This window comes from Camponotus floridanus, unplaced genomic scaffold (assembly GCF_003227725.1).
Source record: "Camponotus floridanus strain SB8 unplaced genomic scaffold, Cflo_v7.5 scaffold102, whole genome shotgun sequence".
Classification (NCBI taxonomy): domain Eukaryota; kingdom Metazoa; phylum Arthropoda; class Insecta; order Hymenoptera; family Formicidae; genus Camponotus; species Camponotus floridanus.
Window position 1 is genome coordinate 507240 of NW_020229218.1, and position 11884 is coordinate 519123.

The following is an 11884-nucleotide window of genomic DNA, read 5'->3' on the forward strand; positions in this document are numbered from 1 at the left end:
GACGCGCGGACGCATCCTGCTGAATCGTACCCACGGACAGGCGGCAGCACAATTGTTTTATCGCCGTGTGTGAAACACGCACGCACGCACACGCAGACACACGAGAGTTATTATAGCGGAATAAAAAATTATGCCGCATGCATTTTTACCTTGAATGACACAGGTGAGTACGTAACACCTGATTATATTTGTACACTCGTAATTTTTCTATAATATACGAGTGAAAATACGCGAGTATTATTTAACAAGCATTGATATATATATATGAATAATTGTATGAATTAAAATAAGGATATAGATAAATATTGCGTAAAAATGAAAAAAAAAGTTACAATTAATTTCACGTTTGAATTTCGAGCCCGTGTGTTTATTTCTGAACGAAAGGGTCAATTAGTTGCTGCCAACATTGTGCACAATAGAACACCATTTATCCTTTTTTTTTTTACGAAATCTTCGTCGCGAAGTCAGTGAATCGAGCCGAAGGTGATGTGAGCATCATAGACATAAAATACATAGACGGGAAATCTATTCTGAGATGATTAGAGGATTTGCTCTATGAGTTTAATTATATTTTTAATTATATAAATTATATATATGTGTCAGACACATGGATATGTCAAATTATAAACGCATTTTTCTCGATACCTTGAAATAGTGTTGACATTTTTCGAATATAACGTAATTATAAATTAGATGTATAATTATCCTCGAAAGAGGAACAAAACTGCAAACTTTTATTTCTATTTCTAAACTTCTACCTGCGGTAGTTTGTGTCGTCTATGTATTTTCCACGTCTATGGCAAGCACAGATTTCGATAGTTGACAATTTTTTGATCCTTCGGCATAACAGTATATAAAATGACAGAATTGTGTAAATTGACAGTGAATTTCGTATTCTGAATGTATTACACGTATTTATAATTGACCAATTAACCATTCGAGAAGATAAGATAACACTATGCTAATTATGACGATTAATACTAAAGAGCAGAACGACGTAATAACATAAACCGGTATTCGCAGGCATGGGTAGCGCTGTCATTTCCTGAAGATTATCAGCAGGTGTTTGTACGTTTATATACATATGTGTGTTTAGTATTTGTGTAAAAGTTTATTCCCGTTGATGATTTATTCTCAAATTATCGCATTCACAGTTTCATTAATCTCTCCGTCAACAATTTCACCATGGCCTCTGCAACAGAGCAGCAGCAACAGACCACGCTGGAATTTTACCAGGCGATGGCTGACTTTAAAAATATGTTCCCGCAAATGGACGACGATGTGATAGAGGTAAAATATCGAATTCATAAATATAATAGTATCATTAATGCAGACCATATTGAATTTGAATATTGTATCGTTGTATCATTTGCCAGGCTGTGCTAAGATCCAATCAAGGAGCTGTGGATACTACGATCGATCAATTGCTCACCATGAGTACTGACAATGAGAATGAAAAGATCAGGAGTGAATTAGAACAAAAGGAAGAACTGCCAAGCACCATAAAATCACCTAGGAAAGACTCTAGCAAATCGTTAAAAACTATACATAAGTGGCAGCCACCATTGTTGGGACCATTGCCGGATACGTTTCTAAGACTACCCCAGCAAATGTCAGATGATGGTGTTGACTCAACATACTCGCAAGAGAATTCTATGCTGGAAGATGAGAGAATTGCTATGTTTCTGCAGAATGAAGAATTCATGGCAGAACTTCGTTGGAACGAAGATTTTCTATCCACATTGGAACATGGTAAAGAATTAAAGATTTACAAGATGATAATATAATCAGGAGAATTATGTATCCAAAATGTCTACCAATGACAATACTTGTAAGAAAATATCTTCTTTTTCTTTTGTAGATTCGAAGCTTGAAAAATACGGTGGTCAAACTGGTCATGATGATGAGGATCTATTTAAGGAAAGACTGAAAAATATGGGCAAATGTAAGCAACCATTTAAGAAATAATTAAAATTAAGAACTGTGTCATACAATTTATCTGTTATTTCCCTCTTTTTAATAATGAACATTCTTACAGTATCTCGACGTAAATTCGCACAACTTACAAAAGTATTCACTCGCAGTAAGAAACGCGGTGGCAGGCAATTATTGCCACCGACAGCTTCCTGTGACGATCTCTTGGATCCAGAAGAGTCATCCAAACCTCAATCTTAAAGAAACATCTGTACCTATAAGTCTACAGGGAATACTCTTGTCGTACTTTATTGTGAAGACAGAGTAAACTTAATGGCATTCACAGCTTAAGTGTAATTTAAATGTCACAAAAACAAGCATATCCAGCATGTCGTAATTTGCAAGATGAAAGAAAATTATGTTAGAGTACTACTGTAAGATATAATTTAATTAGTGATGTTTTTAGTTCACATGATGGCTGATGAGATAATTAGTTGAATAGAGATAATGGAATTGCTAGGCTGAGGATCCAAAAGCGAATTAGTGAGGACTTATTTAAAAAAATGAATATCAAGAAAGTTTCAAACAATACAAAATTATCAAAACATCCATATTTCTCGTTAAATATGCAGTTATACAATTGAATGTGTATATATATACGTAGAGGAATAGCATACATTAATTTTAATGTATTTCCTAATATATAAGGATATAGATCTGTTTTAATTCTGATAAATTCAATGTGATATTTTATTGCGATATTGTGACGCAAATTTTACTTTAATAGATTTTATATTTTGTTGTGATTTTATACATGTTGCTTGCGGTTACCTGTATTATTGTGTCTTAATCGTGCGTAATTGTCTAAAAATCGACATGAGAAAGTTTCGAAAATGTATCGAATGATAATCTTTAAAAAATTATTGCTAATATTGGGCAAATATTTAACTTTATTTAAAAGTGATAGCTACCGTTTTGAATGGCGTTTTAAATGATAATTAAGAAATCAGATTCTTATTGTATACAAAGTACGCAATGCGATTGCTTTTTAACATGTGCAGCTACGAAAAATAGTTGATTATTTTGTGTATATATATGTCTATATTTATCGCCAATAGTGCGTTAATGTTATTATAGACAGAATAGTTCGTTAAAAATTTAGAAAATGCAATGTCGAAATTCAGATAAAGATGATTTCTTTGAAAAATCCAGTTGTCAGGAATGAAGAAATCTGAATGAAATCTGATGCGGTATTGATACATTAAAAAGTAGTGAATGAAGGCTTCTTATATTTTCAAAAATTTATATTATACATCACATTTTCAGAAATTTCTATTACTATATATAATTTATTAAATAGTAGAGTTACTCTACTATTATACTATACAATTTACTATACAATTTAACGATAGTGTTTTTGCAGAAATTATACACGCATGTGCGCATACATACACACATACCACATACATGTACACATACTATTGTGGTGAGTAATTATTCATGAATTTGATTGAATTTAAATTAAAGAATACTTACAAATGCCTTTATTCACTTACTCTTTCGATTCTATTTGCCATTGCAAATAGCAATTGTACTTTTTTTTTAGCATAATAAATCCTAGTCGCTCAGTCTAGCCATTATTTATTCAACGAGAATCTGATATCGTAACAATATTGTGAATGTAGAAAATATTTATAAAAGTAGTTGTAAAGAATCTAAGTCATTTACAATAACATGTGCTCTATGATTTTATATATATGTATATAAAATCGAAAGAGATGATTAGACTGCATTATATTTACTTCAAATTTTGTTCAAACTCAAAATTAGGAATAAAATTAGGAATAAAAAATAGTTCTAAGTGTATATCTCCTTATAATTGAATATAATTTATATCAATTATTTCTCCCTTAACATCAAGAAATCGATTCAGATTCAAGAATAAAATGTAAGATTGAAGTATCAAAATAATATCAACTGTCTCGCGTTATGTGTCAGGTTGTTTGAAAAAAACCCTAGCACCAGAAAGACTATAATACAATAATTGGAATTCGGCATTTCTCTCAGCTAGACGTTGAAGAGTAAGCGCTCTGGTTTGCTGGAGTTTTTCATCGCCGTGATCGTCTTTACTTTCGGCGGCAAACTTTTGCCGGGCAATGTGTTGTTCCACTGTCTTGAACCAATGCAAATTGTCCAATTCTGTGTTCTGGTCGAGTAGTGCGTTGATGTAGGCGATACCCATGGCAAAGCCATCGTCGGTAAAGGCCGCGCCAGTTTGGTTCTTCTTGAACATCTTTTCTTTATTCGACACAGAATTATCTACGAAACTGAGCGTTAATGGCGGCACGATAGCGTAGAACTGCTGCAGATGGTAAGATTTGGCATCGCGAAATGCTGACGTGAACACGTCCACCAGTAGTTTAAAATATTGGATACCCTCAGTGAAGTTGCGTACGAGATCGGCAATATCGTCCTCCAGTCTTCTGGCCGCTGCTTGCGTTTCGATGCTGTAATTCAGACCGCGACAAAGCGCTTCGAATGGCAATGTCTTCTCAATGTCGGGTAGAAATGATACTGCATTGGAGCTGGCATGGAGACCGCCGGAGCGGATCAGCCGCACGTAGCCGAGCGCATTGCCGATCTGCGTGATCAACTGACGAAACTGATCTAGATAACTTAATCCATCCGCAGTCATCCCCAATTTTCGGATGCCCTTCTGAAATTTTTCCGCTCGCTCATATGTATATGGAACAGCGCCTGCTTCTCGTTGTGCCCGGATAAACCTGATGTCGCGCATTAGTCGCGACTTAATGTGCTCGTCAAAGAGGAACTGTGAGAATGTATGCAGCTTAACGCGCAGGAATTGATAGACAAAGTTCACCGTAGTGCTCATGATACCGGTGCCATGAGTGCGAATCGAATTGGCGATGTGTCGGATGCCGATGGTATTGAGATGCTTGTTACCACTGCTGTGCTCTACGAACGTCTGTGTGTTCAGGTTGTACAGATACCTATACAGAACGACAATTAATATATGAGCATATACTTCTAGATAATAATTAATAATTAATAATTATGTCTACCTGGAAACAAACACGTGTATGTTACGCATAATTTCCAAAGCGTCCAGGCCTTGCTCGAGGGTCTGCGTCGGCAAATGATCTTGCACAGTGTCCAGGCCCATCTTATAACTAGCCAACGTGTGCATCATTCGGTAGGTTCTCCAATCATGCAGAGCCACTGTTGTCAGATTGTAAAACATATCATCTAGATAATGCTCGACGAATCTCTTGGTGCAGACCATGTTTTCGGCTAAAGGCAGCGGCGGAACGCGCACTACTCTACCACCGTCCTTGGCGCCAATGTTGAAGGGATTCGCGGAATCTAGTTTGAGATGAGCGTGCACATGTAATCGTAAACTGGTTTCAATTTCATGGCAGGCCGGCTTCAGCACACTTTTTACCAAGCTTTCTCTGAGCTCCGCGATATGCTTTTCCCTCAGCTCAACCGATTCCTGCTCGCCCACAGCGCTATTGAAGGCAGCAAATAGGTGAGCAATGTGACAAACCCCAGTATTGCCGTCGACGACTGAAGAGAGATAGGCGGGCAGCATATTCTGATGATGCAACAGCAACGAATAATCACCGAGCTCATCGACTAGTTCATGCAGCTCAGCTACGGCATCGTAACTGTCCAGCAGAAACCGCAGCTTTACCACATCTTCCTCACGGAAAGTGTCAGTCAGCTGGCTAGCACATGCCAGCGTGCAACGCACTATCAATCGCCTATCTGCGCTCGCCGGACCGCTTATCAGCCGCATACCAAGTCCTACCAATGATAGCGCGTCCAATCGTTCTCTGCTATAGCCTTTGTCTTTCTGAACGAGACCCTTGCGCGCCGTTTCTAGCATAGCTAATATGTAATAAGCTAAGTACTGCAACACTTGCGCCTGTGATTGTACCACGATTGGCCCGAGTGCGTAAAATGTTGTCTGCAGAGACTTTTGCAATTCTATGATTCTGCAGATAAATTGCACTGTATTGCGACTCATTGGTTTCGACAACGAAGCGTGAAGATTCGTTACGAATGCGACTGTCTCCCGCATCTGGGATAAGAGAGCTAATAAATCCATCAGCAGCGTACGTTTCTGCCCGATATCCGATACTTGAAGATTTGTCCTTGTCAGGATACTCTGCATCTCCACACACCAAGTCGTTGCTCGATGTATCAAATTGTTCACTATAGTTGGCAATCTTTGTGTTCTTGCTTGTAAAATCTTTTCGCCTATTTGTGGACTCGCGGCAGTGCCAGTCTCTTTCGGCACAATGTTACTGAGGAATCTGCTGGGCACCCAAATCACGTTTCCCACCAATGTAACCGCGTAGAACCTCTTATTTGTCTCTAGTACTCTCTTGATCAATCTCCTATCGCAAGCGCCAAACAGCTTTATCACTACTACGATGCCAACATTGGCTCTTATCCAATTTTTATTCAATGCTGCATAATCATTGGATTTAGTTTCCACATCTGTGATTGTGTTCTTCAAATAGCTGACAATTTGCTCGCTCATAACTAAACCTTTATTCACATCCATCACATGCTCAATTGCCTTCAGAAACATATTTCTTCGTAACAGCTTCTCTTGCAAATCCTTAAGCAGGTGATCAAATGTTTCTAGCTTTGCCTCGGCGATGCCAAACTGTGAAGGATTATGCATCACGGAACGTACATGCATTCTATATTTCTTCCACTGATCAACTATTGTTGGTTGAGCATCAATAATTTCATCGAGAATCATAAATATCACAAATAAATCTATAAAGCCTTCTATCAAGGTGGGTAAATAGATCTCGTGAACAGCGCCAGAAAGACTTGCCAACTGTTGTGTAGTCAAATGTACAACAGTTGACATCCGATTAGCAAAAATAGACAAATCCTGTAGATCGGATAATAATTTAGTCACATTAGTGATAGGGAAATCATCATCTGCGCATCTCTCCCCATGAGTAAAAAGTTTTGTATAGAAACCAGCAGCTTCGACTTTCAGTAGCCTGATTTCTCTGCATGTTCCTGCCACAGCCGCAAGCAGCTTAGACAATGCCTTGTTTTCCATCTCCACCAAGGAGAGGATGCTAATGCTTTCCTTTGCTTTGTAGACCAGACGCAGAGGACCTTCTATAATATATTCCAACATGGAATCGCCTCTCCAGGATTTTTCCATCAGATTTTCAAAAAACTCTCCATATTTTCGCAGATGCATAGCACCTGCAGCCTTGTAGATGCTCTCATCTTTCTTGGAATTCCATACCGGTGCCTCTATCATTTTTAATGAATGATGCGATTTGGATAATCTGCAACAACTGGAAACAAACTATAAAACTTCTATGATTTTTTTATTACATATTATTAACCTTTTTTTGAATAATGTATGAAAATTTACTTAACATATACCATTTACTCACATCACGTACACATTATATGCATCTATATTTTTTCATACATATTTATTTTAGTATGCATTCGAATTTAAACAATAATCTTGCAGATTGTTTTGTTATCACACGGTACAAAATTCATTGTCATTTTTAAGAATGACTACACCTTCTATTTTTTTTATATTGCCATTGTATACTCGTTTGGGGTAAACGTCAAAACATTTACGAGTAGTTGATTTCGACTATTCACGGTAGATGGCAATATTTTCGCGAGTACAGTCGATATATTTTACGTACATACTTGACCTTAAGGTAACTTTACAAATCCGAAAGATTTTTTAAAAATTAGTGCTTTGAATTATTATTCAGGTAAATATTTTTTTTTATCTTCATTCTGTTGCTTAAAAGAATAATCGAACAAGGACTGCAAAACAATGTGAATAAATCAATGTCCATACTGATATTTTTTTTCTATTATTAGTACAGATTTTATTTTATTTCTTAACAAAAGAGATAGAAATTATATGATGCCGATCTTGTTGGCGACGTCTAGCGCATCGTAGTCACGTGTCAAACGCACATATGCCTTCTTCTTGCCATCCGGCCTCATCAAAGTGTTCACCTTTGCTACATCGACATCATAAAGTTTCTTGATCGACGCCTTGATGTGATATTTGTTGGCGCTTGTATGCACGATGAAGACTAGAGTGTTGTTGTCTTCGATCTTCTTCATCGCCGCTTCCGTCGTGAGTGGGAATTTTATTATATTGAAAGCATCCATGCTGAAAGTTTCAAGAATATAACAATAGATTTTTAAAAAAAACTGTACAAATCTAGGTATTTTAAAAAGAATTTGAATATTCAAGCTCTCTTCTCACCGATTTCTGTTTGGCACAGATTTACGTGGGTATTTCGGATTTCTTGGTGGTCTGAAAGTCTTGGGTCTGTGGAAATGCACTGACGTTCTAATCTTCCGTACCCTAGATCCATGTACTCCCTTCAAGATCTATATGAAAATATAAATGCAATTGTCAGTGTCAATAATATGTAATACATATGCAATTACACATATATCTTATGTACTTGAATTCTTCAGTATTGTGTTAAAAGATATTTTCACAGAAATTCAAAGAGATTCCCACACTTACAATTCATCATATATAAAAGTAATAGCTTGTTTGAGACAGAGAAATTTAAAAAATTGATGATTTTTAGCAAAATTTATTTCAAGAATAACCTTTTTCTGCGCCTTAAGAGCTTTTTGTAGAGGAGCTGCTGATTTTCCACCCTTTGAAATCTTTTTAGTAGCCTGAACATTCTTCTTCGGTTTACTGATCAACGGTTTACTGGCAAGCTTGAGGACAGGTTTACTTGCAGGCTTGCTTGCAGCAGGTTTGGCAGCGCTTGCTGGCTTGGCAGCCGCTGGTTTCTTCGCTGTTGCAGGCTTAGCTGCAGGTTTTGTCACTTTAGAAGTAGAAGCCGCAGCAGCTGGCTTCTTTTCCGCCTTTTTCTCTGTCTTCTTCTCTGCAGGCTTACCTATTATTTATAATAATGAAATAATTGCAATCATAAAATTGAAAAAGCATACTAAAAAGGTAATTATTATACTCTAGGAAATATTCCTAATATCCACTTTTAAAAATATAAAGAAATGAAGCATCTTTTCTTGCCCTATTTTAGGTTATGATACATAGCATATAAATATTATAAATGATATTGCGAAAAATCGCATTGTAAATAATTCAAAAGACATGTAAAATTTCGAGAAATAGCTCTCTGCAAATATTCCTATCGTAAACACATGGATAAAGATATATATATATATATATATATTCAAAGAACGATCAACCACATGGGTGTCATGAGACGCGTTCTCGACATAATCAATTTCGAATAACAACGTAACATTGTTTTATAACGGATTTACATTAATTACAGTTTATTTATTCTAAAATGTACTCAGTTTAAAGAGCGAAATAATGAATGTCGTAAATTTTATTTTCACCTGCTTTTTCCGTTGGCTTAGGTTTGGGAGCCATTTTGCTAAGAGAAACGTGAAATCAGAGAACGTCAGCGCGAAGCGGAAGCGCTTGCAGCGCCAATCCGATTACTACGCTAATTGTTGACGGACGGAATTGTTAACGGATGAAAGAGAATTTTCAAGATGGAGATTGCCAAAGTTCGACTATCGATTATCGATCAGAATTTTTCCTCGGTGAAGTTTGTGAATGCTTTATTTCTCTACCAAAGAATTGAATTTTTCACTTATGCGCAATTACTAACTGTTAATAAATTGAACGGCTTATAAAGAAGAGAATTTTATGTGAGTAAAATCGTAAAAGCATTTGCGAGAGCGGAAGAGAAAATGAAAATGAGAAAGATAAGTATTATTTATAAAATAATGTTTATTGTCTAATACAAAATGAATGTATATATATATATATATATATATATATATATATACTATGATATTATATAATAACTTTATGATATAATAATTTTATAATTAATATTATTACATGATAATGTAATAATTAATACAATAATATAATAATTAGTACAAATTAATTAATTTAATTTTTAATATTTAATTTTTACTTAATATATTTTAATCTATTTAATTTTTAAAATTTGTATTATATAATTTCATCATATAATTTTTAAATTATTATTATATAATTCATGATAAATTTCTCGCACACCATATTATCATATGTCTCATGTTCAATAATCGTACCCGTATAGGTCACCCATTGTGTTACAATCGAACATCTGCCCCAGCAACCAATGTTTCGCCACTTTGACTCACTCTGAATTATTCATGTTGCGTTCATATAATACACAATAGAATTGCCAGTCTCGGAAAAAGTTTTAGACAATTTGGTGTAGTTCATAAAAGATCTAAACATAGAATCTAAACATCATTCTAAACATAGAATTGCGGAATCTGTATATATTGTAGAATGATAATTATGCATAATACATAAGAAGTTGTTTTTCAAGATGTTTTAATTCGATTCGGTAGGGGTGCAATGTTGGAAACACGCTCCGCGGTTTACAAAATGATGAAAGAAAAAGCCCACGATGAGAGACAGGTAAGTAAAATGTTTGCTGAAATTGATCGCTTGTGTTTAAAAAAAATTATAATGCACTTTTCTAATTTCTTTCGAATAGATAACTGTTTGGCCGCCACCCTTTTCGTCGGAGATGACTCCGTACACCGAGAATGATTTCGGCAGTTTAATCAGACGAACCTGCGAAAACAAGAACTTAACTCTCAGAATCTCCAAAGTGATCGTCATCGGCGATGTTGCTGTCGGCAAGACATCGTTGGTGAATCGGTAAAATTTAATTCGATAAAAAAAAACTCTTGACATTAAGAAGGCTTATATTGTATTTCTACCAAATTATGCTTATCAATTTGCATTCTTTATTATAATGATTCAGATAAAGAAAATTACTATTGCTTTATATAGTTTCTGCCACAAACTCTTCAATAATAATTACAAGGCTACAATCGGCGTGGATTTTGAAGTGGAGAGATTCGATATCCTCGGCCTGCCTTTCCATTTGCAAATGTAATAAGACAAATACAATCATTTATATGAATGTATGCGATAATAATTGAAAATAATGTTTACAGATGGGATACCGCCGGACAGGAAAGATTCAAGTGTATAGCAGCATCTTATTATCGTGGCGCTAATGGTTAATAAATATCCTTACAATTTTTTTATTCGTCTACGTTTTACATTACTTACATATATATTTTATTTTACAGTAATCGTGGTTGTTTTCGATGTGAGTAACTTGATGTCACTGGCGCATTGCCAGCAATGGTTAAACGAAGCGAGTCGTAGCAACGTTGGCCCTTATCACATCTTTCTAGTCGGCGCCAAGAAGGATTTATTGGTAAGAATCGATAATAATATTTATTTTCTCTCGATCACCATCATTATCATTTTGGTAAATGTCAGTCTCATCAAGTATACGACATAATTGAATTGTCAGTCTCATCAAGTATACGACATAATTGAAAAACGAGCGGCGGAAACGGCGAGAAGAATGCGGGCGGAATATTGGGCGGTCTCATCGAGAACGGGCAACGGGGTGTCCGAATTATTCACGCGTATCGCTGCGCTCACCTTTCAGGCAATGGCATTGCGCGAGATGCAAAGTTTAAAACTCGAACCGATCAATATCGGCTCGACGATAAGTAAGTAGGAATATTTAATTTCAATGTCGCAGATGTAAACAAGAATTTATCGATAACGTATCGCAAAGAGATAAGTGACATTGCTTGTGTTATTTTAGCATTGAAAAGACAATCGAAAGAAGCCGAGACGAAGAAACTGCCAAAGTGTTTCAAATGCCCGTTGTAATGTGATTGAATCATTTAATATAGATATTTAAATGAGAAAGAGAGAGAGAGAGAGAGAGAGAGATTAAAATTAAATATTATATAAAAATTAAATATTAAATATTATATATATATATATATATATATATAATTGTGAATCGTTGAAAAATTGTCA

General features: G+C 35.7%; 4 protein-coding genes across 11 annotated transcripts; 2 read left to right on the plus strand and 2 right to left on the minus strand.

The window, feature by feature from the left end:
• The first annotated feature begins 70 nt into the window (after nucleotides 1–70).
• Nucleotides 71–3542, plus strand: LOC105252552 (CUE domain-containing protein 1). Of its 3 annotated transcripts, none has more exons than XM_011259979.3 (6): nucleotides 71–163; nucleotides 1024–1068; nucleotides 1155–1290; nucleotides 1377–1752; nucleotides 1862–1945; nucleotides 2039–3542. In XM_011259979.3, exons 3-6 carry the CDS (start codon nucleotides 1186–1188, stop codon nucleotides 2173–2175), a joined length of 702 nt encoding a protein of 233 aa, XP_011258281.1. In that variant the 5' UTR covers nucleotides 71–163; nucleotides 1024–1068; nucleotides 1155–1185; the 3' UTR covers nucleotides 2176–3542. The 3 variants fall into 3 exon arrangements, with proteins under 3 accessions (XP_011258281.1, XP_011258284.1, XP_011258282.1); XM_011259982.3 differs by having other exon boundaries at nucleotides 76–163; nucleotides 1024–1062; XM_011259980.3 differs by lacking the exon at nucleotides 71–163 and adding an exon at nucleotides 465–483.
• Nucleotides 3519–7679, minus strand: LOC105252550 (WASH complex subunit 4). Of its 5 annotated transcripts, none has more exons than XM_020027943.2 (3): nucleotides 7366–7678; nucleotides 4998–7285; nucleotides 3519–4925 (listed from the first exon to the last, which is right to left on the minus strand). In XM_020027943.2, the coding sequence occupies exons 1-3, from the start codon at nucleotides 7366–7368 to the stop codon at nucleotides 3902–3904; spliced, it is 3315 nt and encodes a 1104-aa protein (XP_019883502.1). In that variant the 5' UTR covers nucleotides 7369–7678; the 3' UTR covers nucleotides 3519–3901. The 5 variants fall into 5 exon arrangements, with proteins under 5 accessions (XP_019883502.1, XP_011258277.1, XP_011258278.1 ...); XM_011259975.3 differs by having other exon boundaries at nucleotides 3902–4925; nucleotides 4998–7274; nucleotides 7377–7679; XM_011259976.3 differs by having other exon boundaries at nucleotides 3902–4925; nucleotides 7377–7679.
• Nucleotides 7680–7857: 178 nt separating this feature from the next.
• Nucleotides 7858–9468, minus strand: LOC105252549 (60S ribosomal protein L23a). The gene is made up of 4 exons (XM_011259974.3): nucleotides 9355–9468; nucleotides 8587–8885; nucleotides 8228–8355; nucleotides 7858–8131 (listed from the first exon to the last, which is right to left on the minus strand). The coding sequence occupies exons 1-4, from the start codon at nucleotides 9386–9388 to the stop codon at nucleotides 7870–7872; spliced, it is 723 nt and encodes a 240-aa protein (XP_011258276.1). The 5' UTR covers nucleotides 9389–9468; the 3' UTR covers nucleotides 7858–7869.
• Nucleotides 9469–10036: 568 nt separating this feature from the next.
• LOC105252548 (ras-related protein Rab-34) lies at nucleotides 10037–11792 on the plus strand. 2 transcript variants are annotated; one of them, XM_011259973.3, is made up of 7 exons: nucleotides 10037–10444; nucleotides 10524–10690; nucleotides 10826–10927; nucleotides 10993–11057; nucleotides 11131–11261; nucleotides 11361–11565; nucleotides 11664–11792. In XM_011259973.3, the coding sequence occupies exons 1-7, from the start codon at nucleotides 10382–10384 to the stop codon at nucleotides 11729–11731; spliced, it is 801 nt and encodes a 266-aa protein (XP_011258275.1). In that variant the 5' UTR covers nucleotides 10037–10381; the 3' UTR covers nucleotides 11732–11792. The 2 variants fall into 2 exon arrangements, with proteins under 2 accessions (XP_011258275.1, XP_019883489.1); XM_020027930.2 differs by lacking the exon at nucleotides 10826–10927.
• The last annotated feature ends 92 nt before the right edge of the window (nucleotides 11793–11884 follow it).